The sequence below is a fragment of the Marmota monax genome, unplaced genomic scaffold, assembly GCF_021218885.2.
Source record: "Marmota monax isolate L192 unplaced genomic scaffold, Marmota_monax_Labrador192_F-V1.1 WCK01_AAM20220418_F8-fsc00100, whole genome shotgun sequence".
NCBI classification, from domain to species: Eukaryota; Metazoa; Chordata; class Mammalia; order Rodentia; family Sciuridae; genus Marmota; species Marmota monax.
Window position 1 is genome coordinate 4,894,009 of NW_026693872.1, and position 25,746 is coordinate 4,919,754.

Here is a 25,746-nt window from a genome sequence, read left to right on the forward strand (position 1 = left end):
TTTGAAAGGTTTCTTATCCAGTGCCTCATACCTACATGTATTTGAATGGATGGGTTTTAATAGTTCTCAGGGAATTTCTCTGACTACATATCAAAGAATACATGAACTGTCATGAAGTCAACCTCTTAATCATCTTATTTTCTGTGTAAATAAACACTTTACTTACATAATAATTTCTCAGAAACACTAAAAAATATAGGGGCAAGTCTATTTATAGACACAGCTATGGGGAAAGTTAGGTTCAAGGATGTGAGAATGTGTTAGAACTTTGACTAATAGGATAAGTCTCTGATTTATTATTCCTTAGAAACTGCAAAAACAAGCCCATACTAGCCTGCTAAAGGATTAGAGGCCACACAGAGGAGAACGGAGGTACTCCACGTTAACAGCCAGAGTATCCCCAGACTTGTGAATAAGTCTGTCTAGAGCCAGCCAGCCTCCTGGCTGACCTGGTAACTGACTGCAGACAGTGAGCGTACCGAGTCAGAGGCAGCAGAAGAACTGCATAGCACAAATCACCATCCCACAGGAAATCTAAATAAAGGCTTACTGTTTTAAACCATGAGTTTTGGGAAGGTTTTAGTACAGTGAAGGCAAACAGATACATTAAATTATATTTTATTTGAAGCTATTACTAGGTAACACACAGAATTAGAGTAAAGGTTTTCTCTGGGCTTAATTTCCTCATCGGATCTTTCTGGTATTCAATCTCTTTCCTCTGTATTTCAACTTTTCTGCTTCAAGGAAAGCAATGCTTTCATGAAGATCAGCCAAAAATTCCAATTCAAATGGAGGTATATTATAGGTTTAGCATCCTCTTTTCTTCTTTTTTCTTCAACAATTTTACCAGAACCCACTATAAGGACAACATTCAAATACATGTTCTTTTCAAATGAGATAATGTACATCAAGTGCTTAACAAACTCCCGAATGCCATATGTATCTTCATATCATTATTATTTAATACATATCATTATTATTTAACAATGAATAGGATTATTTAATTGTTATAAGAATGAAAATGGCCTCCTTCTAAGAGTTACCCTTTCTCCTAAAGAGTTCCCTGTCTGGCCAGTAGCATCTGTTAGAAGGTTTCTGAGCTTACCTGAGACTTGAAGTAAGTTTCCTGTGGGGTGGCAAGTACATCTGCAGATGCAATATCTAAATGCATGAGTGTCTGCCGAAAAGAAGGTCTGTTGCGAGGTTTACTTTGCCTAAAAGTAAAAAAGACAGCTTGTACATTTCAGAATTTGTGTCCAGGAAGATAAAAATTTATTCTACTATAAAATATGTATATGTATATACTATAAAAAATATATATAAAGTATGAAATACACTATTTTAACTCCAAAATAGCTATATCACAAATAGTTTTGATGTACTGAAGGGCAAACAAAAAAATACAATTTAGAGATACCTCTATTGATGAAATGGAAATCTAGGAGCAGTGAGCTATTTGATAATAGTCCACTAGGTCTGGTAAAATAATAATAGCTATCATTAACTAAGTCCTACTATTTCAAGATATCATACCAATTTCTTCACTTATAAATTTTAATTCATCACAACACAACGCCATGAGCAAGCGCTCTCTCTACATGAAGACAGATAGTTGGATGACACGCCCCAAAGAAAAAAGACAGAAAAAGGCAGGGCCAGCTTTTGAAATCAAGGGTTTCAGACTCTAAGGCTCTAATCTTTCCACCACCAGATGGTTGACTGCAAACACACGTTAGAGACTTACCTACTTGTTTTAGAGAAGTTGTATTATGCCTTTGAAGAAAAAAGTAAAAGAGAATGTTGGAAGAGAAATGTATTTCTTACCAAGTCTGTTTCATAAGGATTTTGAATCCATCAGGGCAAGTAGAAGGAACTGGAAGGTGTAGGCTATTGCTTCCAACACCCCAAATAATGGCTGATGAATCTACATCTTTGTAGGGGATCTCTCCTGTCAGCAGCTCCCAAAGCACTACTCCAAAAGACCTACAGTAGTACCAGGAACATGTATAGAAGACATTTCAGAAAGACTGATTTATATTTTAATTTTTAATTAATTTTTGGTCAAGTTAATATATATATATATATATATATATATATATATATCCAGTTTTAAAATTAGAATATATTGTTATTAAAAAACAGAAAAATTCATGAAACTTTTGAAAAAAATCAATGAAGGGTAACCCACACTTCCAGATATTAAGACATTATAAAGTCTCAATAATTAACTCTGGTGCATGAATAGACAAACAGACTAATGGACTGGAATTAAAATCTAGAAATTAATAAATACATTCAAGAACTGAAATATAGTAGAAGTGGCATCACAAACTAGCGGGAAAATTTGATTAGTTAATAATTGCTATTGGGAAAACTGGGGAAAAAATTAAATCTATCCCTCACCATATAGTGGTGTATGCCTGTAATCCCAGCAGCTCAGGAGGCTGAGGCAGGAGGATCACTAGTTTAAAGCCAGCCTAAGCAACTCAGAGAGACCCTGTCTCTAAATAAAATACAAAAAAAGGGCTGGGAATATGGCTCAGTGGTTAAGTGCCTCTGGGTTCAATCCCCTGTACACACACACACACACACACACACACACCCCAAAACAAACAAACAAACAAACAAACAAAACACAAACAGATAAATTCTAAATGAATCAAAGAATTAAATGCAAAAAAAAAAAAAAGGAAAATAAAAGAAAACATTGGGAATTTTTTTATAATCTTAAGAGTGATGAAGGCTTTTCTAACTAGGAAACCTAGAAGATAAAAGGAGAGGTTGATAAATTGAGCTATATTAAAACTATTTTGGCCTGAGAAAAAATGCTATAAGCAAAATAACAAAATGTAAAAAATATCTGCAATTCATCTATACAAAAGGCAAATTTCTTTGACATATAAAATGCTCATAAATTGTCCCAGCGCCTTGGGAGACTGAGGCAGGAGGATTGTGAGTTCAAAGACAGCTTCAGCAAAAGTGAGGCTCTAGGCAACTCAGTGAGACCCTGTCTCTAAATAAAATACAAAAAATAGGGCTGGGGATGTGGCTCAGTGGCTGAGTGCCTCTGAGTTCAATCCCCAGGACCAAAAAAACAAAAACAAAAACAAAAAACAAAAAACAACACCTCATAAATTGATAAGAAAAAAGATCAGAAATCTGAAAAAAAGGATGTGAATAGTTCACAAATAAGAAATGATGAATGACTCTTAAGCATACAAAAATGTATAACCTTACTCATAATAGCAGGGATGCAAATGAAAACTGCTTCCAAGATGCCATTTTTGATCTACATAATAGTTAAAAATACAAAAGTGTAGCATATTTTGTTGAGAAAACACTCTTAACACATTTCTGATTAGAACCGAATTGGTATAATCCCTAAGGAGGACACTTTGTTAACTATCAAAACTATGAATACTCTATCTTATCCCACTTACACAGATGCTATATGCAATTTTAACATATGCTATTATTTTCTTAAAGCCTAAAAGTTTCCAGTAGCCAATTTTAAGGGTGGGGGGAAAAAAGCAATTACAGGGAAAATATTGCTAAAACGAAGGCTTATGACCTCAGAGGAAATGTTGATAAAGATAAAAAATAAAAGCATATAACTGGGGTTGTGGCTCAGTGGTAGACTGCTCACCTAGCAGGTGCGAGGCCCTGGGTTTGATCCTCAGCACCACATAAAAATAAATAAAATAAAGGTATTGTGTCCAACTACAACTGAAAAATAAATTAAAAATAAATAAATAAAAGCATAGTTCATAGGAGTTATTCAATAAAAAGGCAAATAGACTTATACACTTCAAATAGGTCTAGAGCACAAAATGTATCATAACAGAGTACATTACAAATATGTGTAATGATGATGTGAATCATCAAAAATAGGTTTTTCTTTTCTTTCTTCAGGTACTGGGAATTAAATCCAGGGGTGTTCCACTACTACATCTCCAATTCTTTTTTCTGTTTTGAGACAGGGTCTTATATGCCTCTATGCCTGGCTTAGCAAACGTAAGTTTTGTTTAATGTATTTTACTCAAAAGGGTGAGAATTATGCAGTACATTTCAGGAAGACTATACTAAATGGTCATTTGAAATAGACTTTTAGTTTTCCAGAAAGGTCAGCATATTTTCTTAGGGAACTGATGATTTACTAACTGGATATTTACCCTAATTCCTCTTCTGATCCTTCCCACCATATAGCATAATACTGGGTACTACCTTAGGTAAATAAGACCAAAATCAACCAGAAGTGAACAACAGTAATGAATATTCTGGATAGTAAAACTACTGCATGAAGAAAGGGTTAATAGGGTGAATCTATTTGGCATAGATGGCATCACTCACCATATATCGACTTTTTCAGAGACAGGTTCATTCCGTATTACTTCTGGTGCCATCCATGCAACCGTGCCAGCAAAAGACATCTTGGTACTTTTATCACTGAGTTCCTTAGATGTACCAAAATCTGAAATTTTTACTGCATCTGTGTGAGTCACTAAAACACTTTAAAAAGAAATAAAGAAAACATCCAGATCATTAGTAGTAATGAAAACCATGACTCTAAATGGCAATTAAAGATTTTGTTTGCTGCTTCCTGTGGAGTTCAACTTGCAGTTTCCAATGTGACCAAGGCATTAGCTATGCACTGGAAATAGCAAAATGAAGCAGCTTATCAAAATAGGCTTTTAATGCCTATTTAAAAAAATAGTTCAAATGCAATTGTTTATTTGTTCTAATTAGTTATACATGACAGTAGAGTGCATCCTACATAAACAGAGTATAACTTCTCATTCTTCTGGTTGTAATGATGTAGGATCACACTGGCTGGGTAGTCATATATGTACATAGGGTATTAGTGTCCAATTCATTCTGCTATCCTCATAATGCCTAGTTTTATCCTGCCTCCACCATTTGCAAACTGTGTAACTTTGCCAAGTTACTTAACTCTTCTAAACCACTTTTCTAATCTATAAAATGGAGACAATTCAGGTCACAATATCTTATTCACAATTCAGAAATGTAAAAGGTCTCAAAAATACTTTTCATATGTATAAGGCAAAATCATTATATCTCATTTTGTGTGAATTTCATAGATTTTGTCACAGGTATGTTAATGTGGCTGATTAGAGAGAGTTCCTCTAGACTTCCTTGAATGTCTGAGGTTAGCACTATATTACCTTTTTGAAATAATCTGGCTGCACAAGTCATGGATAAGATATTATGTGCCTGTAATAATGGTCCCATAGAATTTTCACTTGAATTAAATGAGCTTAGATACATAAAACACCAGTGCTCAATAGTTTTGGTTTACTCCCTTGCCAGTCTTGGCCAACCCATTAAGGAAAACACCTCATTTAAAAACATTATTTAAATAATGGCCAGTTATGTTATGCAGTGGACCATGACACTAAATCCATTACATTAAAAGACACATGTGAATGCTGGCAGTTCACTATTGCTGAAAAGAAAAAGCAGGAATAAATCTAAGCTTAAGTAGCTTCCACAGAAGTCATGTTTTACTTTTCATAGGACTTTTCTGAAATGTGTCATGGAGCAGATGCTTTTGCTTGCCTTAAAGGTGAATATAAATCCAAAGTATGGGCAGCCTCATACACTACTCTGAGTTCACTCCAAAAAACCTGTTCACAACTTCCGAATGTTAATGAGTTAGGGTGCCAGAGCCTTAATGATATAGGGACCTATTAATTTTTTTTTCATAGTTGTAGATGGACAGCATGCCTTTATTTTATTTGTTTATTTTTATGTGGTGCTAAGGATCAAACCCAGTGCCTCATATGTGCCAGGCAAGTCCTCTGCCACTAGGCTACAGCCCCAGCCCTAGGTACCTATTTTTAAAGATGAGAAGCTTAATACTCAAATAGCATCAGACTCAAGGAAAATAGAAAACAGAAAACTTCTGAATTTGTTCCTGCCCTTGTCATTTGAACCAAGGACTTCACACTTGCTCACCTCCACCCCCAACGCCAAATGACTTGCTACTTACTCAACCGCTTTGTGCTTACAGTTGCTCTGGAATACCTCCATCCACATCCTTCCCCTGGTTTTGCACCGGATATGTAAAATTTACATAATTTAGGAGCTTTGATTTTATAGTCTTAGTGTAAATTCATGGGCTATCTGACATAATTGGAGCACTGATAGTGTCATATGCCATGAAATTAAAAAAAAAACATGATAGGCCTCTAGGAACAGAAAAACTGTAGGAACTTCCTCTTCTGCCTCAGTTGGTATGAGAAAAGGGAGGAGATTAGAGATGATATAACACTGACTTTTCTGAAATCTTCTGAGACAATGTTGGGGACACACAGACTGCAGATTTAATGTTGGCAGTGAAATTTTTCCTTACAACGTGTCAGGTTGATCTTTGTCTTCATATATATATATGTATATCATATACATATGCATATATATACATATATATTTAGTTTTAGGTTGATATAATATCTTTATTTTATATTTATGTGGTGCTGAGGATCAAACCCAGTGCCTCATGCATACTAGGTGAGCACTCTACCACTGAGCCACAACCCCAGCCCTGATCTTTGTCTTCTTGAAGTTCGATTGAAACCCAAAAACCTTAGCCTCTAGGGTTAAGGGTGGCATTGTTAACACTGGATGACCAACTTACTATTCTAACCTTTAATTCTCAAGGAGAACATGTTGGTTTCAAGAGATCATTTGAAGATGCCTTTAGTAAGTATTTTACATATTTTATGTGTATGCAGGGGATGAGAAAGGCAACAGATTGTGTTAAGAATATGAACAGAAGGAATGAAAGCTATATAGTAATGTTTATTTGCAAGTACAGGAAGGAGTTTGTTCAATGAGCTAACCATTGTAATAAATATTGTTGAGAATGATGATGATAAATAAGAGTTGCATTAACTTTTTAACCAAGGACTGATTTTATCTTCCCTAGAGGAGAAGAGGCAGGATTCATTATGAATCCCTTATCTTCACATAATGAGGTAGGATGCTTTAGCCTGGCTCAAAAGTTCTAGGTTCAAGTCCTAGTCCCTTTGGGCTGAGGCCCACTTTCTCTTACATAAACAAAAATAATTGATATTATCACTTCTAACATCCACAGTTTTTGATACAATTAAAGATGTGATAATGGCTATAAAACATGTTGTAAACCAATAAAGCACTATGCAAATGTTTTTGGAAAAAAACAGTCTTTCTGCTTCTGTAAACCAAAATGGGATGAGAAATAATAAAAAAATAATGTTTAAAAAATAGAGCTACATGGACATATGCCATTTTACCAATTCATTTCTTTCCTTCATGAAATTTGGGGAGTTGAATACACACTTAAGTGATTATTGGCTACCAAGGAATCATTTGGAAATCAGAGATTAACAGAAATAGCTCTGCTTCTCTTAAATAACTATGTTTCTTATGGCCACTTTGTAACTTGTACCTGTTTATTTTCTCCTTTGTTTAGACTCTCAGAAGCTCAATGCCAAATTTATAGTTCTCAAAAACACCTGTACAGAATCTTATAAGATACTTTTTTCTTTCTTTTTTTAGTAGTGGGTGCTTTACCACTGAGCTACATCCCAAACCATCTTTTATTTTGAGATGAGATCATGCTAAGTTGCTCAGGCTGGCCTCAAACTTGCAATCCTCTTGCCTCAGCCTCCAGAGTAGCTGAATTTGTAGATGTGTGCCATTAACACACCTATAAGTTTATGGTATATATTTTGTGAACAAGTTTTGGTACTAATGTTTTTATGTTATTTTTTGCCTCTGTTTCTTATCACCCATTTTTACTCTATTGTATACACTAAGACTATAAAATCACGATGAATAATTTGAGACCACGATGAATAATTTTATGGAGGTGTAAATAATTCATAGAACACCCCTGAGTTCAGTCCCCGGTACTGCAATCAACAAACCAGTAGGAATACAACAAACCAAGCTTTCTGGTAGGGAAGTTTGGTATTAATTATCAGAGATGATAGAAGTTGAATAGTTCAGATAATAATGAATTTTGTACAATTATATGATTTAAAAGCGACAACAAAAAGGGGAAAATGGTGTCAGGTACCTGAACATATCTGCCACATGTAAGGAGCTCAACAAATATTCCAAAAGATAGGCAAATAGAATTACCCGCTGTGCTGACTTTAATCTGAACTCAAAGAATGATGTCTGAAAACTTCAATTATAGTTGATAAAAATTCCTTATTTCAAAACAACAAAGCAAAATACGTGAAAAATAAGCTCCAAAACTCACTTAGGTGATTTGAGATCACGATGAATAATTTTATGGAGGTGCAAATAATTCATTCCACTTGCAATTCCTGTGGACCAGTCTACTAGTAATCGAGGTGTGATCTTCCTGCCAGCTCTCAAGACTTCATAAAGTTGTCCGTGGGCACAGTATTCCATGATGATACAATAACATGGGGCCTGAGTACAAACACCCCTTCCAAAAAAAACATAAACATGTACATACATATACATAAACATATATATTTTTATAGTTTAAGAATATTTAATAAAGACAAATTCTTTTTCCAATTGATTTAAAAGGTGCACATAGTTAATAGTTCCTAGTTCTTTAGAATTAAAATCTCTCTAGTCTACAGGTTTGGCTATTATGCATATAGACAATTTTTGTTTTGTTCTGGTCACTCTAGATATCTATATGCTGGGCTGTTTGATAGTTTTATGTGGAACCATTACACTCTGGGACAAAGAACACCCTTTTCTGAGGCTTATATAGGCTGGATACTGTGTTGTTTTAGATTGTTTAGAATAGCTATATATCTTTGTTAAGAATAAAAATATCTTCCTTTTACACTAAGATAGAGGGTATTATATAGAGGGGACTGAGAATTCAAATTATTTTTATTATTACTTAATGGATTTTAAATTAGTTGAATTTAAAATAACAAGTCCATTTTTTAATGTAGTCTGAAAAGCATTTTTATTTAGAATAAAAGTAACATTATATAACATATTATATACATCTATGCAGACTATATTTCCATCTTTCATGAAACGTATCCTGATTATTCCAATCTGAAAAGATCTCTCCCTTCTCTAAGTTCGTATAACATATAGCAGCCATGAATATTTTACATGCAGTTTTTCTCTGCTCAGAGAGATTACAGACTCCTTGAAGGGAAAGGTCTTCAAATTCTTTTCTCTCTCCCACAAGACTTGGAAGTTCTTAGTAAGTCCTTGATAAATGTTTCTTGACTTCACCTCAATATTCATGGCTGAAGAAAGCCTTCACAGTAACATGTACAGAGGCATGGAACAGGAAGAAGAATAATATCAGGAAAAAAATCTTATATATTTTTCAGACATGTTTATGTTTGTTTGTCTTATTTAATATCCCACACAGTTTGTCTTATTTAAGATCTGTCTTACAAACTACTGGAAGATAGGTATTATCTCTTCCACTTTTACAGGTAAGGCTCAAAGTGAAAATGACTTGTCTTAATTACAACTAGTTCATATAACTAATAAGTGACAGAAGTCAGTTTCAAACTCAGCCTAACTTCAAAGCCTGGCTCCTTCCTCTTTCTGTATGGTACTACCTTCATTTTAGCTTTTAAACTTCAGTATAGACAAGCATATTGGGAATTCCTATGTTAATTCCATTAGCTCACAAAAGTGGGAAAAATGATATTAAGTCTACCTCACAGTTTTATTCTCAAGACAAAAGGAGAATAACTATCATTTGCAGTTCTTTGTGTCCCACCTCTTAATGGTGTGTACACCTCCCTTGAAACTTTCTAGAAAAGTTCACAGAGTACTATCTATATGACATCCAGTTAAAGTCTTGAGCCAACTACCAATTCATGTCTTATCTCTTAGGCTGCTGTGAGGAAAGAACTTAGAGGCCATGGTTTAAGGTGCTGATAATGTGAACATCTTGTTATAATTAAAGAAATTTAATTAGACTTCATTTTTTGTGCCTTGATGTGCCTGTCAAATGCCACAAAGCTACTTCTATTACTCTCCTGTTATTTTCTAGGCTACTCAGAATTCTCATCTTGACTTTTCATGCAATTTTTTTCAAGTTTCATATATAACTAAAAAGAACAAATTTAAATTTTTTTTTCAGATTTTTATTATTTGACCTTTAAGAAATCTCAAAAAAAAAAAAAAAAAAAAAAGAACTCAGAGGAGAACACACACCAACTACAAATAGATAATTTAATTATCATTGTAGAGAAATAATGAATAGGACTGGGATTATGTAAAATATTTAAGAATATCAAGATAAATATTTGTTTGAAAGTACTCAGCATCCTATTCAACTATGCTTTATTGTCACTCAAACACAGAAAGGGTCTAACAGTGATACGTTTTAAATTTTTCATCTCTCTTGACTGACGAATGAGAAGCGATCGTTCCATGTACTATGACAAGGTTTTTTAGTTGCTATAAATAACAGCTTTATTATCACTTCTAATTGCTACCTTTTCTTCCTTTGGTACTGAATTTATTAGGAACAGTCAGGTTGGATTTTCTTAAAGGATTACTAGAAAAAAAATGGAAGAAAAATATATAACATTCTTATCTTGCACTTCCCTTTCTACACATAGTTCTTACTAACTTCAAAAGAAGCTATAAGCCCAGAAATCAGAATCCAGGGACATGTATTAAAATCTAATAGTGTCCTCATATCTTCCAGACGGTCCTGAATGTGATTCACTGGCCAAGCAACACATGGCACAGATGGCTGCAAATGTAACACTGCACAATGCCCCAAATGCATGGTGTAATGGGCCAGGGACACAGTCTCACTATTGTTTGCCATGTGGAGGTGAAGGCAACTGGGGATCTTCAGCTTAAATGGCTGGGTAGCAGTGCAGCAGAACTTGCCCAACAATGCTGAAAACTGCAAATACAGGTAGGAGGGTCAGAGGATGAGGTGGGAAAAAGACTGAGAGGAAGAAGGAAGAAACAAAAGGATGGAAGGAAAGATAAAGCTTCTTGCTCCTTCATCCTCTTAGGGATTCATTTCTACCTCCCATTACCCAGGGCATCGTCCTTGGAAAGATCTCTTACCTGGGACACACAGCCTAGGTCATTTCAGGAGACCAAAAGCCATGCTAATCTATCAAACACTCTTTGTTTCAACCCACTGTTCTATTATCTGAGTTTAGAAGTTCTTGGCCCTTTCTCCCATTTAGGAGGATACAGCATAGAGGGAATCTGATCATTTCAGTGAAATAAAATGAAGAAAAGAAGATGGGGTCTCTATTAGCTGCTTAAAATAATTATCCTGTTATCTTTTGAAGTATATCATCCTTGGAAAAATTATAATTGGTCTCTATAGCACTTAATTTTAGTCATGCATCCTCCTAGCCGTACTAGGGCAACAAATGATGGAATTATGACAGAAATTGAAGCTCACTCTCATGTACTCTACATGAATGTTCTTTGCATGAGGAAATACATCCAAACACTTCCTTTGTCTTTGAGTATGTTTTTCTCCTTTTCACATTTTTCCCTTTCCACAGAGTCTTCTTAACCTACGTACTCATTAAAACCCATTCTACAAAACCTGTACCAAAAACTTCTATTCCTTACTTTGGGATTGTGATTCCAGTTAAGACTTGTCACATGACATTTTTAGCTTTGTAACATGAGGTTTTTTTTTTTTTTTTTTTTTTTGAGGGGGGTACCAGGGATTGAACTCAGTAGCACTTGACCACTGAGTCACATCCCTAGCCCTATTTTATATTTTATTTATAGATAGGGTTTCACTGAATTGCTTAGCACCTTGCTGTTGCTGAGGCTGGCTTTGAACTCCTGATCCTCCTGCTTTAGCCTCCTGAGTCACTGGGATTATAGGCATGTACCACCAGCCTGGCTTGTAAGGTGAGTTTTATAGTGAAAAGATCCTCTTAAGGTTGTTGGGAAAGTTGCTCCTACTTTAGGGAAGAGATATGTAAGTTATTTCACTTTTAGCTATATCCTCATTGGTTATACTACTCTCCAGGAAGGAGAAATATTATCAAATATGCCAGAACCTCTAGTTTCTAAACTTTCATTCCACCTAAAGCCAATTAGCATTAATTTGTTCAATACTATGGCAACATGTAAAGGCTGGTGAGAGGGGGAACTCAAGGAAAAGGTACAGGTAGAAGAGGTTAAAATATTTTAGAGCTTAGCACTTCCAAGTTTGGTGACTTCCACAAATTTACCTTTGCCTCTCTTCCTTCTATTAGAGATCCCAGTTGATATTAAGAAATAATAGTCTAGACTAGAAATATATGCTCACACACTCTTGGAAACAACTACTTTGTTTTTGTTTTTTTTTAAAGAGACAGAGAGAGAGAGAATTTTAATATTTATTTTTTTTAGTTTTCAGCAGACACAACATCTTTGTTTGTATGTGGTGCTGAGGATCGAACCCGGGCCGCACGCATGCCAGGCGAGCGCGCTACCTACCGCTTGAGCCATATCCCCAGCCCCAAAACAACTACTTTGTGAAAGGAATATAACATAAATTAATATCATCAATAACTCCACTATCACAAGATTTAGAAAACTTTTGCATTGATAGAAAAGGGATCTAGTAAAACCTGAGATTATGCTCTGAAAGTACCTGTTTATTATAAGACAATATTAAGAAGGAATGCTAATAGAAACTAGTAAATATCTATTACACAGGGATTGGATATTCTCTGAACACTTCAGACATTAGCTTTTTTTTTTTAAACTGAGTCTTGGGATATTAGGTTATTTTGAAGTGACCTCTGTCACCCCGTTGATAAATGAGGTTGTTGCAGAAGGCCTGACTGCTTGGTAGAAACCCACTTCCTTCCTCCCTGCCCCATGTGTGTGTCTCTCCCATGCAGTGCATGCTTGTGCAAAATGAACTTTTATAGTGAAAAGATCCTCTTAAGGTTTCAGGACATGACTCAGATTTTATAGTTCTTTAATGTCCTTCCAATCAATCTAGCACAGTGCTAAATCTACCAGTGATTTTGAAATGTCTTTCAAAGTAAGAACCTAAGTACATATATTGAGAGAAATAAAATATCTCTATTTCTGAAAAAAAAAAAAATAAAGCCTTGACCTACTTGAATGCAATGATGTTAGGGTGCTTCAACTTCCTCAAGTGCTTGATATCCGTCTCATTCTGTTCTCTCACTTTCTTGATGGCCACTTCCTCTGCTCGGAATTTGCCCAAGAAGACAGCTCCTTGGGCTCCACTACCCAGCCACTGCAGCTCTGAGATCTCCTCAAATGGCACTTCCCAAGTATCTAGGCACACAAGTGAGAAACAGACTTGAAGAGATCTTGAAATTTGCTCAGGGACCATTCTATGAGGCCATTCTGAAGGTACCAACATCACCATCACTGGAACTCCTACCCTCTGACCCCACTGAAAGACAACTTTTCTATGCATCTTGGTATTTTATTTGTGTGTGTGTGTGTGTGTATTTTAAACCACTAAAATTGAGCAGATTAGAGATATCTTTCAAGCAAAGTATGTCCTAACACTTCTCCAACCCTACCTTCTTACCCTAAGCTTATAAGTTTGGTCAACTTTTCTATCTCTTTTTCTACCACAGGTCCTTGCTCATTGCCCATTATAGATGTGATTTTATTCCTCTTTAAAAATCCTTTCTAGTTTTTATGTTTACAGCTATGTAAAAGTTGTAGTGATATATACTATTTCATGTATTACAGATTCTTCATCTACTTACTGTTTTCATTATAAGTGAGGAGTTTACTAGTTTTGCTGATAGTAGCAATGTCTGAACCTGTTGGTTTCATCACAACTCTGCCAGCAGTATCATCAATTATTTTTTGTTCTAATCTAATTAGGTATAAAATAGTGTTTTTTATGAGTTTGAACTAGTTTAATTGTCAAATACAGACCATTTCTTCACATTTGTTTAATACACATATCTGCTTTGTATGAATTGTCCATTTATCTATCTGGATCCAGACAGGGTCATTCTAATAAATTTGAAGAAGTTCTCTAAATATTTTTTGATAAAAATGAAAAGAATATTTTTCATAAGCCTTTTTCTTCAATTTTATTTTTTTTCTTTTATAGTACTGGGGATTGAATCTCGGCCTTATGAGTAATAGGCAAGTGTTCTACCATTGATCTATATCCTGGTCCCTTTTTAAAAATTTTTAAAAATTTCAAGATAGGGTCTCACTAAGTTGCTGAGGCTGGCCTTGAATTTGTGATCCTCCTGCCTCAGCTTCCTGAGTAGCTGGAATTACAGGAAAGTGCTACCATACCCAGCTAATTTTACTGTATTTTAAACAAAATATTTCATTATAGTTTAGTATTTACTTTGTAATTTTTTCCATTGTAGAAAATGTAGTCTGTCTTCTAAAGCTATCTAGAGCTGATTTTTAAAAATTTAGCCTTTATATCCTTCTGCAGTTTATTTTGGAATGTGTTGTGAAGGCAAATATAAAGTAAATTTTATGGGTATTGCTATTTAGTAATTCCTAAATCATTCAATTAAGTAATTCATCCTTTCTCTTCATATTGTGTTATGATGCTTACATTATAATCACTATATTTTTTAAAATAATGCCTAGTATTTAGTATTTTTATAAAATGAATTATAAGTGAATTATTAAAATGAAAATGGCAAATATATTTGGCATTCGAATATCAACTGTTTATGGTATTATAATAAGGAATAAAATTCTCTTTTTCCAATGATAGCTCATGCCTGTGCTATTCAGCTATATTCAGTCAAGCCTTAATTACCCATGGAAAAAGAAAAGGGATAGCACTGGCCATTCAAGAACAAGAGTATAAAATAAAGAAAGCAATATTTCAACCATGTATCCATCAATCTTTTTGTTGGAATTAATTACCAGAAGTAAAACAATTAATGTGAATTTAGTCCTGTCTGCTTCATCTTTCAGTCCCTGTTGGTAACCAGGAGAAAGCCAAAGAATGGGAAAGTAGCAGGAAAGAGAAAGCAATAAGGACATATAAATTTGTATAGCTGGGTAACTGTCAGGCAAGATAATTAACCTCATTATAAGACAGAACTGGCTATATTCTCTCTAAAGTTAGTTCCAAGAATTTTTGCTGCTCTTATATCTATCCCATTTGTACCCTTTCCCAGCTTCTCTCTCACACTCTTTTTTTCTCTCTCTGATTGATTGATCACAATAACTACTAACTTATTTCCAATATCCATTGTGACTCATAAGACTGAGGAAAACCCTCACATCATCCACTGTTATAATTTGGGTGTGAGGTGTTCCCCAAAAGCTCATGTGTGAGACAAGAAGGGTCAAAGGAGAAATGATTGGGTTGTAAGAGTCTTAACCCAATCTGTGATTTGATCTCCTGATAGGATTAACTGAGTGGTAACTGAAGTGGTAGGGTGTGACTGGAGGAGGTGGGAATTGGGGAGTGGCTTTGGGTATATATTTGTATCTGGTTAGTGGAGTCTCTCTACTATCTGATCATGATGTGAGATTCTTTCCTTTGCCACCCTCTCCTGCCATGATGTTCAGCCTCACCTGGAGCCCTGAGGAATGGAGCCAGCCTTCTATGGACCAAGACCTCAGAAACCATCAGCACTCAAATAAACTCTTCCTCCTCTATAATTGTGTTGGTTGGGTCCTTTAGTTACAGCAGCGAAAAAGCTGACTAAAACACCTACTTTAAGGCAAAAGTTTTCTTTTGTTTATTTAGACGTGGCCATGATAATACCTGCTTCAGGATGGGAAACTATTTGTCCATAAAATATTTCAATAACACATACTACCTTACTTGGGTTTCACCATGAGGATACTTAAAAGGGAGATGAAGACATCATTAAAATTTTTAAAAATCTAGTGAAATTTCCTCTTAAATACCAAGAGTAGGGGGATACATCTGTTACATGTGTTATTCTGTGGTTGATTGCAAATGTAGGATTAAAGATTAGCTCCCTGATCTCAGAGCTGAGAAGGAAGCACTATATTCAGTTTCTGGCTGGTAAATCCCTCTTCAAGCCTACAGCAACACTAGCCCTTAGTGCCTAACTCTTTGCAATCTGCTGAGGAGCTGGGCATCTGCTGTACCATGTTGAGAATTAATGCTGACCAGGTCTGTTTCTTAATTTTTCCTGAAATAAGGTTTCCTGAAAGTCACATAATTGATTGGAACATAAAATTGAATTCAAGTTTGTAGAACTAAAAAAAAAAAAAAAAAAAAAAATTAAAAGGCTTCATTTAGCAGATGTACAGGATATGTTTGTTGCCCCCTTTTATGAGTCTGAACCTCAGTGATGTGTTTGGACACTGCGATGTTCAAATTATCACCAAAATAAGTACAAGACTGGACAAGTAAAAACCCTCAAAATCAAATATCGTTTTTTACATAAGTGGGTGTTAGTTTTTTATTAGGTTTTATGTCTAAGCAGAGAAAAGGGAACTTTTAAAAAATAATAAGTTAAATATGTTTATTAAGAATGGATTATGGACAGATGCAGATATAGATGAGTGGTAGGGTACTTGTCTTGCATGTGCAAGACCCTGGGTCTGATTTTGAGTACCACAAAAAAGAAAGGAAAGAAGGAAGGAAGGAAGGAAGAAAGTTAATTGTAGGATGAGAAAGAAAGAAAGGGTTTTAGGATGACAGGTAATTTTTATTTTCTTTTTTGTGTTTACCCTTATTTCCTTTTTTTTTTTGGACCCGGCATTGAACAGGGGTGCTTAGCCACTGAGCCATCTCCCTAGTCTTTTTTATTTTTCATTTTGAGAGAGGGCCTCACTAAATTGCTGAGGCTGGCTTTGAACTTGGGATAGCCTCTGGAGTCACTGAGATTACAAGTGTGTGCCACTGTGCCTGGCCCTTATTTCCAATTTTTAATCCATATTGCTATTTAGTACTGCTTAACACAGGACTCCTCAAACTTTGTGTGACAAGAAACAACTTTAATTTCCTTGGAACCTAAAAATCATGGAAGGCAGCTGAGAGTAGAATGTGTAGGGTATTAGTGTATGCATGAAAGAGAGACAGACAGACAGAATATGTATAACACAAAACTGATGAGGAATTTCTGCATGCAGCAGGAATGGATGCTGTGGTTGAAAAATCCTGAAAAGTACTTAGAACTGTTAGATTTACTAGTAAAAATCCCAATATACTTCTGGAGGATGGGTACAGAGAGAAAGTTGGTATTTGATTTTTTTGGTATTTTCCTATTTCGGAAATAGGAAACACAGATGCATGAGGAAAGGGACTATGGTGACTGATGTCAATAGATTCTTGTAGAAAAGCTGTCCATACTCTTGACTGAAAGATGAACAGACTGAAGGGTCACAGAGTTTGAAATTCAGTTATTTACTTGTAAGATAAATAAAACAATCTCAATTTTGGTCTATATTTTTTTCCTTCCAGAATTTTTTTTTTTTTTTTTTTTTTTGGCAGGGAGATATTGGGGATTGAACTCAGGGGCACTTGACCATTGAACAACATCCCCAGCCTCATTTTATGTTTTATTGAGAGACAGGATCTCACTGAGCTGCTTACTGTCTCACCCTTGATGAGGCAGGCTTTGAACTCACAATCCTCCTGCCTCAGCCTCCTGAGCTGCTGGGATTACAGGCATGCACCACCGCACCCAGCTCCTTCCAGAATTTCTTGATGCTAGCACTCAAGAAAAGAATCATTTAAATAAGGCCACAAGGACATGTATCAAAAACTTTAAAAATAACAAATCTGGGCTGGGTTTGTGGCTCAGTAGTAGAGTGCTTGTCTTGCAAGCATTGATCCTCAGCACCACGTAAATAAATAAAATAAAGGTATTGTGCACATCTACAACTAAAAAGAAATCTTTAAAAAAACAAAAAAAAATCTGTTGGACTCAATGATTGTTCATCTAGGAATTTATACTAAGAACGAAACAAAGATATATACAAAAATAAAGTGATAGACAAATATTCATTGCAATGTGACTTATGATCTCTAAAAATAAAAACAAATTCAGAGTTGAGCAATAGGAGATTCTTTAAATAAATGTTAGCACATTTGGACAATTTAATATTGGGTAGGCGTTAAAAATGATGCTTAAAATATATTTAAGAAATAGACACAATGTTCACAATATGAATGAAAAAATGCTACAAATAGTATGTCTCCATTTTTAAAAGTATATATACATGCACAAACAACATACATGCTGATTTTTTTTTTTTTTTTGCGGCACTGAGGATAGAACCCAAGGGCTTCGTTCATGCTAGACAAGTGCTGAGCCCAACATAACATATTCTTAAAACATTAATGGTAGTTATTCTCAAGAGAGTAAGGATCATAGATTATTTTAACATATTTTAGGGAAGTCACTTTTATTTTTCAAATTTCATACATATGTTGCTTTTGTTATCAGTAAAAAGTCCTTTTAGAGAATAAAGTTAGGTTATAAAGAACACGAGGACCACGTGTTCCCCCTACTTCAAAAGTATAATACTTGAATTCTAATATATGAATACACATGTTATACAATAATGGCAACTGAAAAATCACTATTTAAAAAACTGTGGGATCTAGACATATTCTTCTCCAGATTTGTTAGATATTTTGTTCTTTCCTCAAAATGTGAGCTTTCTATGCCTTTACTATAAAATAATAATTCCTTTTTACTGTAATCTAAGGTAGTCCTATGATCTTCAAGGACTTTACCATGTGACTTCTGCTTGGTAATGAATTAGCCCAATGACCATCAGACTGTTTTTTCTTTTCTTTTGAGATGAGGTCTTGCTATGTTGCCCAGTCTGTCTTTGAACTCCTGGACTCAAGTGATCCTTCCACCTAGTCTCCGAGTAGTTAAGATTAGAGACTCATGCCACTTTACCCATCAGACCTTTTTTTTTTAAAATTTTTTTTTTTAGTTGTAGATGGACACAATATCTTTATTTTTAATTAATTAATTAATTAATTTTTTAATGTGGTGCTGAGGATCAAACCCAGGGCCTCATGTGTGTGAGGCAACCTCTCTACCACTGAGCTCTAACCCCAGTCCGGCCATCAGACCTTTTGATTGTATAGGCTAACAGTAAAAAAAAAAAAAAAAAAAAAAAAATGCTTAAACATGCACCTACTATGTGATTTATTTAAAAATTGTATATCTACACAAATATATTATAATATCAAATATATCTGAAGGCATGAAAATAGAAATTTTAAAAGAGAGAAAAAGAGGAGTTACAATATTTTTTTCTTATAAACTCATGGATTGTGTTGTATGTTCTCTACTTTGGACACCACTAGACAGGATGACCATATAAGATGGGTTCCAACCAAAAGAGACACACCAAATGTGCATCTGGTCTATTTAGAAGGTCTGAAGGGAACTGACATGGGGTAATCATCTAACCTAGTTCTTTAACTGACCCACACATCAAAGGTCATCTAGTTTTTAATGTTGGAGGGAATGGTGCTGATGGTGCACTCATGCAAGAAGTCTTTGCCCCGCCCACACTGTCTTACCTTGCTGCTGTAATTTGTAATCGGTGGAGTACGCCTTCCCAATGATGTTCCACACAGGCCTTAGGCAGCCGAACAATCCTTCAAGAAACCCCCCACTGCCGCTGCCTGACCTGCTGAACTGAATCTTGATGTCTTCAGTTGCACCCGTGTTCTCCCCGTCCACGGTGTTGCTGTTCCCCTGAGACACAGCCATCTCTGATTCATCTTGTTCCCTTAGCTGAAGAACACTGTTCTCGAACTGGTCCCTGGAATCCTCACTCACGCTGGTCAATACTGTTGTGGTGACGGGGCTGTTCATGCTGTCGCTTGGCTCTGTTCGCACGACCCCCTTTTCCTGCTGGTCCTCAAGGAGCCTGGGTGGAGGGTGGTTCCCCATGGCTGCACGCTCATCCTGTAGTCCATTGAAGGTTTTGTTTTCACTAGAGGGGAAATGCGGAGAAGAGGAGCAGCTCAGGTGCTCCTGAGGGTTGGCCATCGTGCCATGAGTGTGACCAAGGTCCTGAGATGACACTCAGAGGATTATTAGAATAGAGGTCTGATGCACAAGAGGGCTCCCAAACCTGGGAAAACAAAAGCAGGGCCTGAGATCACTGTTTCTTTAGTGTCCTTACTACTACATCTGTTTATATAATAAAAACATTAAAATGATGAGGAGGATTAAATTGTGGTTTATTCTATTTGATGCAATACTGTTCACAATGAAAAATTATGTTGTGAAAGAATAATTATTAACATGGAAAATTGTTCATGACATATCATTTAAAAGGGTTGGAACTATATGTGTGTGTGTGTGTGTGTGTATATATATATATATATAAAATTGAAAAATTCATTTAAAAGGGTACACAAACACACCCACAAGAAAAAGACAAGAAGGATTCATCCAAAGAATTAACAATAGTTAATTGGTTAGACTTGGGAGCAGTTTAGAGTGTTGTGATTTTCAAGGTATTCCAAGAATTCTGTATTAATAACTATCATTCCCCCAACACCCCTCACATACTGGAGACTGAATCCAGGGACCCTCTATCACTGAGCTATACCGCCAGCCCCTGTTATTTTTTATTTTGAGGTAGGGTCTTGCTGAATTGCCCAGGCTGGCTTCAAACTTGTGATCTTCCTTCCTCAGCCTCCGGAGTTATTGGGATCATAGGCATGTGCCACCATACCTCGATCTGTTATCTTTTTAATCAGATAAAATGACTTCCTTTTCCACAAGGGAAATCAGTATATATGTACTTACATTATTATAATTTATGTTACTATAAGTTACAACTATTTTTTTTCTCCTTGTTTTTTTAAGCATTATCTTACTGGGGCACTGCTTTATTTTCTAAGACATTCATTAAGTCATGTAGACAAATATCTTCTGTGTATGACAAAACAACTTCCTGAGATATCAATGTTTTTTATTATACAGCACCAAATCTGGAGCAACACAACTGAGCCTCAGCTCTTCAAACGTGATCTTTAGTTCTGATCTGTACATGAGTAATATGGGGCTATCTAACCTTTCAAACAGATTTGTTCTAGATCAGCTAGCTCACGCAACATCATTCTTAAATTTGGTCAAAGCAGGATAAAACCCCAAAAGCACAGGAAACACATGAAAAACACACAATCAGGATTTAAACTAAAATATTTTGCACAGCTAAGGAAAAAAAATCAACAGAATGAAGAGACAACCTCCAGAATGAGAGAACATATTTGCAAATTATACATCTGATAAGGTGTTAATATCCATAATATATAAGAAACTCAACAGCATAAAAAGAAATAATATGATTTAATATGGGCAACAGACCCATAGACATTTTTCAAAAGAAGACATACAAGTGGGGCTGGGGATGTGGCTCAAGCGGTAATGCGCTCACCTGGCATGCATGGGGTGCTGGATTCAATCCTCAACCACATAAAAATAAAATAAAGATGTGCGTCCACCAAAAATTGAAAAATAAATATTAAAAAAATTCTCTCTCTCTCTCTCTCTCTCTCTCTCTCTCTCTCTCTCTCTCTCTCTCCTTTTAAAAAAGAGACATACAAGTGGCCAACAGGTATATGGAAAAATGTTTGACATAACTAATAATCAGGGAAGTGCGAATTAAAACCACAATGAGATATCACCTTACTCCCGTTAGAATGGCTATTCTTCAAAAGATAAGTGCTGGCAAGGATGTGGAAGAAAAAGTAACCCCTATAAACTGTTAGTGGAATGTAAATAAGAAGAGCCATTATGAAAAACAGTATAGCAGATTCTCCAAAATTTAAAATTAGAATTACTATATGGTCCAGCAATACCACTACTGGTTATTTATCCAGAGGAAATGAAAGCTATATTAAGGAATCTCTTGCACTCCCATTATCACTGCAGCACTATTAATAAGAAATGGAAACAACCAAAGTGTCCATTGATGGATGAATGAATAAAGAAAATATGGTACATTTGCACAATGGAATATTATTCAGCTATGAAAAAAGATTAAATCCTGTCATTTGTGACAACGTGGATGCAACTAGAGAATATTATGTTAAGTGATGATAAGTCAGGCACAGAAAAACAAGTGCCATATGAACTCACATGTGGCATCTAATATAGTTGATCTCATAGAAGTTGAAAATAGAATAGTTACCAGAGATTGAAGTTGAAAATATAATACTAGTTACCAGAGATTGGAACAAGTGCAGGGGAGGAACAATGGGGAAAGGTTGGTCAATAGGTTATTAAGTTACAGTTAGAAGGGAGAAATAAGTTCTGGTGTTCTATTGCACAGCAGGGTGACTATAAGTAATGATAATGGCTTTATTTTGAACAATCTAAAAGAAAGGATTTTAAATATTTTTCCACAAAAAAATTGATAAATGTTTGGGCAAACAGATAGGTTTACCCTGATTTGAGTGTTATACAATGTATATATGTATTAAAACATCACATGGTTCCCCATGGATATGTACAAAGTTTACATGTTAACTAAAAATAGATTTAAAATTTTCATGTGAGGGCCTGGGTCAATCTTCAGCTACACACACACACACACACACACACACACATATACACATGTGGTTTTTAATTAAAAAAATCATTCAAAGTATATTTTATGAAAAATTTACTTTTTTTGCATTTCCAAATGCTGGGATTATAGGTATGCACCACCATGCCCAGTACCATTATTAATTTTAATGATAAGTAAGACAGTGCTTTATAATTGACAGCACTGTTTGCACTTTTCAGTTATGTCCTGGTAAATCAACTCTCCAAAACAATAGGCATCTGATTTGTAGTGTTTGCTTATTTCCCCAGTATAAATACTCCCACCATAGCAGATTTAAGCTAATAGTGGTTTAATATCTTGCTTACAAAGTTTCTAAATATTTGACAATTGGCTCCTATAAACTGGCATATAAGCCAGCTCTATCACCATAATCCTTGTCATACTGACATTCACATTTTGCAAGAGAAGTAAGAAAATTTTATAAGGCAATATATTAAGTGGTGGAGCATGAATTAAAATCCATCTCAAAATTCAGGTTCCCAAATCCCCTTGCCTTATTTAAATAACATGATGGAACTTCTTATGATAATCCTTCACTTTATTAGAGTTCTTAATAAGTTAAAAAATGAGGTTGCCTGTAATCATTGGATATAAACATTTGATCACCTGTGTAAGAAACTCAGAGCATGGAATCATAAATCCTCATTTTTTCACAGAAGGAAACTAAGGCCTGGAGAGAGGTATATGCTAAATAAAGATCATAGAGCCAGCACTGAAAAATCAGATTATTTTTCCTGACCCCACTCTCTTCTGTACCATGCACTGTCTGGAAAACTTTTCTATCCTTTCAAAGTTCACAAACCACTTGAGGAGTTATTAATTACGTTAAAGGGATCATTCCCCTCCAGCCCATGATGAATGAACCATATTCTATTATACAGAACTGTGAGAGAAGGGAGACGATAATGAGGGCAGGAGGAGCTATCACAGGATAAATGAGAGAGGTAGGACTTGAGATGAACCTCTGGAGACCATATGTGATAAAGGGAAGGAAATCAGAGAGGAAGAAGCATTAGCAGAGGCAGGGAAGCAGGAATGACCAGAGCATGTGTGAGAGGGCAGATGATCCAGAAATAATGAAATAGCGACTAAGGTTGAGGAGCAGGGCAGAACAAAAGGAACCCCTGCCTCCACACATGGGCTCTGAGTTTTTGATCCGATGCAGGTGATTCTTCCTATTAAACACATTTAGAGAGAGATCACTTTAACTGGATGAGGTTAGGTTAAGAGGAATTTAAATTCTAGGGCATGGAGAAATCTAGGTGTTGGGAAGCTGCCTAGGAAAATAAGGTTGGAAGAAAAAGAAAAAAGAAACAAAAGTTGGAAGCCTTTTTACAGCAGGAGAGTTGGCTAACTGACCTCCATTCTCCCTACAGCCTCCTCCCCACTTGTTTCTTGGTGCTCATTTCTAAGCTTTGACATTACAGATCTCCTCGTTTTGTTTTCTTGCTGTCACCAGTCACAACCTTGGGCTGTCTCTTGTCTTTGACCATTCTGACCTTGCTCTGCCTCATCTCTTCTAAGACTGCTGACTTCATACTATCTGACTGGCCACTGCCTCAGCAGTTATTTCCAGTCTGCTTTGCCACCGGGACTCCTGCCTATCCTAGATAGGTCAGGACATACATTAGGCTATTGGCTTACATCAAATTGGAGAATCCTCAAATGTAGATGTGAATTTCAGTCAAATATCTATTTGTACAATTTATTTTTTAAAATCAAACTACAGGACTTCATATTAATTCCTGGTAAATTTCCATTTTTTTCTGTTTTTGAGTTTCTGCCTGATGACATCATATTGTAAGGAGTACATACACTTTTGTTTCATAATCTCTTCTCATTTCTAGGAGGGTAAGGCATGTGTGTTTGGGTGTTTGTTAAGCAAAGAGAAACAAATATCGAGATACCATGACCACTGATGACAGAAACAATAGTAATTCAGAGTGTTATTCTAGGCCTGGGGTGTGGCTCTGTGGTCCATGCTTCCCTATTCAAGAGGCCCAGGGTTTAATCCCCAGCACCACAAAAACAAACAAATAAAAAACCCAGAGCTATTCTAGATGTTTTAAAGCTACTCCCAAACACAAGCACCCAGAACATCCCAGAACATCCCTGCGCCTCTCCACAGAGCAGTAGAGATTGCTACTATTGGGATCCAGCACTCCTCTGGGTGGGCAGAGGTTAGGTCCATCTCAAGGTGTGTGTAAAGATGCGCAGCCAGATAGGCTTTCCTCATGTTATTCATTTCCTCATGATATTCACCAGGAATATCAAGTCCAACGTGAACCAAGAAAGGCAGAAAATTGAGAGGCACAAGAACAAAGGGAAAGAAAAATCATCACCATGACTATATTCAAATATGATCAGAACTGACTCTACATTTAAGAAGAGTGTAGGAGGATAAAAATATCTAAATTTTACCTGTGTTTGTATGTACACCCACACGCTGCCACTGCTCAGTGAAGGAACTGGCAAGTGGAAGCGGAGGGAATACAGGAGGCCCGAATCAGGCTGCCTTTTGCTCTCTTAGCTCCTCTCTCCCTGACCCAGTTTGGTTCAGATACCCTCAGGGCAACTGACCATTCTTCTTTGAATTCATGAGTGTTATGGTTTGGCTATGAGGTGTCTCCCCACAGCTCTTGTGTGAGTGAAGGAATATGAGAGCTGTAGCCTCAGCAGTCCATCCAGGTTTGAAGAGACTAACTGGGGGTGACTGCCGGCAGGCATGTGTGGTTTGAGGAGGTGGGTCACTGGGGGCATGTCCTGGAGGAGTGCATCTGCCCATGACCCACCCCCTTCTCCGTTTTGTTTTCTCTCTCCCCCTCCTTCCCAGCTGACACCAGGTGAGCAGTTTTTCTCTGCCTCCACCCTTTGGCCAGGATGTTCTGCCTCAACTTAGGCCAACGAGGTTGGCCAATCATGGACCAGATCTCTGAAATTCTGAGCCAAAATATACCTTCCCTTCACTAAGTTGTTCTTATCATGCCTTTTGGTCCCAGTGATACAAAGCTGACTAACAAAATGAGAAATCAATGCTAGTAGTTACTGGAAGGAAAGGAAATGAGGCAAGATTTTGAAATACTGAGAGTTAAATGGAAAAAAAAATAAGGACTGTCAGAGAGGTAAAGGGCAAGGTTAGAATGTCACCTTTCTCAGAAGGACTTGCTATGAGAAGCCCATTGATGAATCAAGGTGATACTTCTGCTGCTACCCTTGTGA

General features: G+C 36.1%; 1 protein-coding gene across 4 annotated transcripts in view; it reads right to left on the reverse strand.

Moving 5' to 3' along the window:
* Positions 1-25,746, reverse strand: part of Map3k13 (mitogen-activated protein kinase kinase kinase 13) — a 166,421-nt gene that overhangs the window by 27,701 nt on the left and 112,974 nt on the right. For 3 of the 4 annotated variants that reach the window (XM_046462653.2, XM_046462654.2, XM_046462657.2), the window contains 6 exons: positions 19,478-20,037; positions 13,089-13,272; positions 8,270-8,461; positions 4,351-4,509; positions 1,825-1,983; positions 1,106-1,214 (listed from right to left, as the gene is read on the reverse strand). In XM_046462653.2, coding sequence (XP_046318609.1) covers positions 1,106-1,214; positions 1,825-1,983; positions 4,351-4,509; positions 8,270-8,461; positions 13,089-13,272; positions 19,478-19,952 — 1,278 coding nt within the window. In that variant the 5' untranslated portion in view covers positions 19,953-20,037. Of the gene's footprint in view, positions 1-1,105; positions 1,215-1,824; positions 1,984-4,350; positions 4,510-8,269; positions 8,462-13,088; positions 13,273-19,477; positions 20,038-21,351; positions 21,371-25,746 lie in introns of those variants that run through there. The other variant, XM_058585086.1, reaches the window with a different exon arrangement.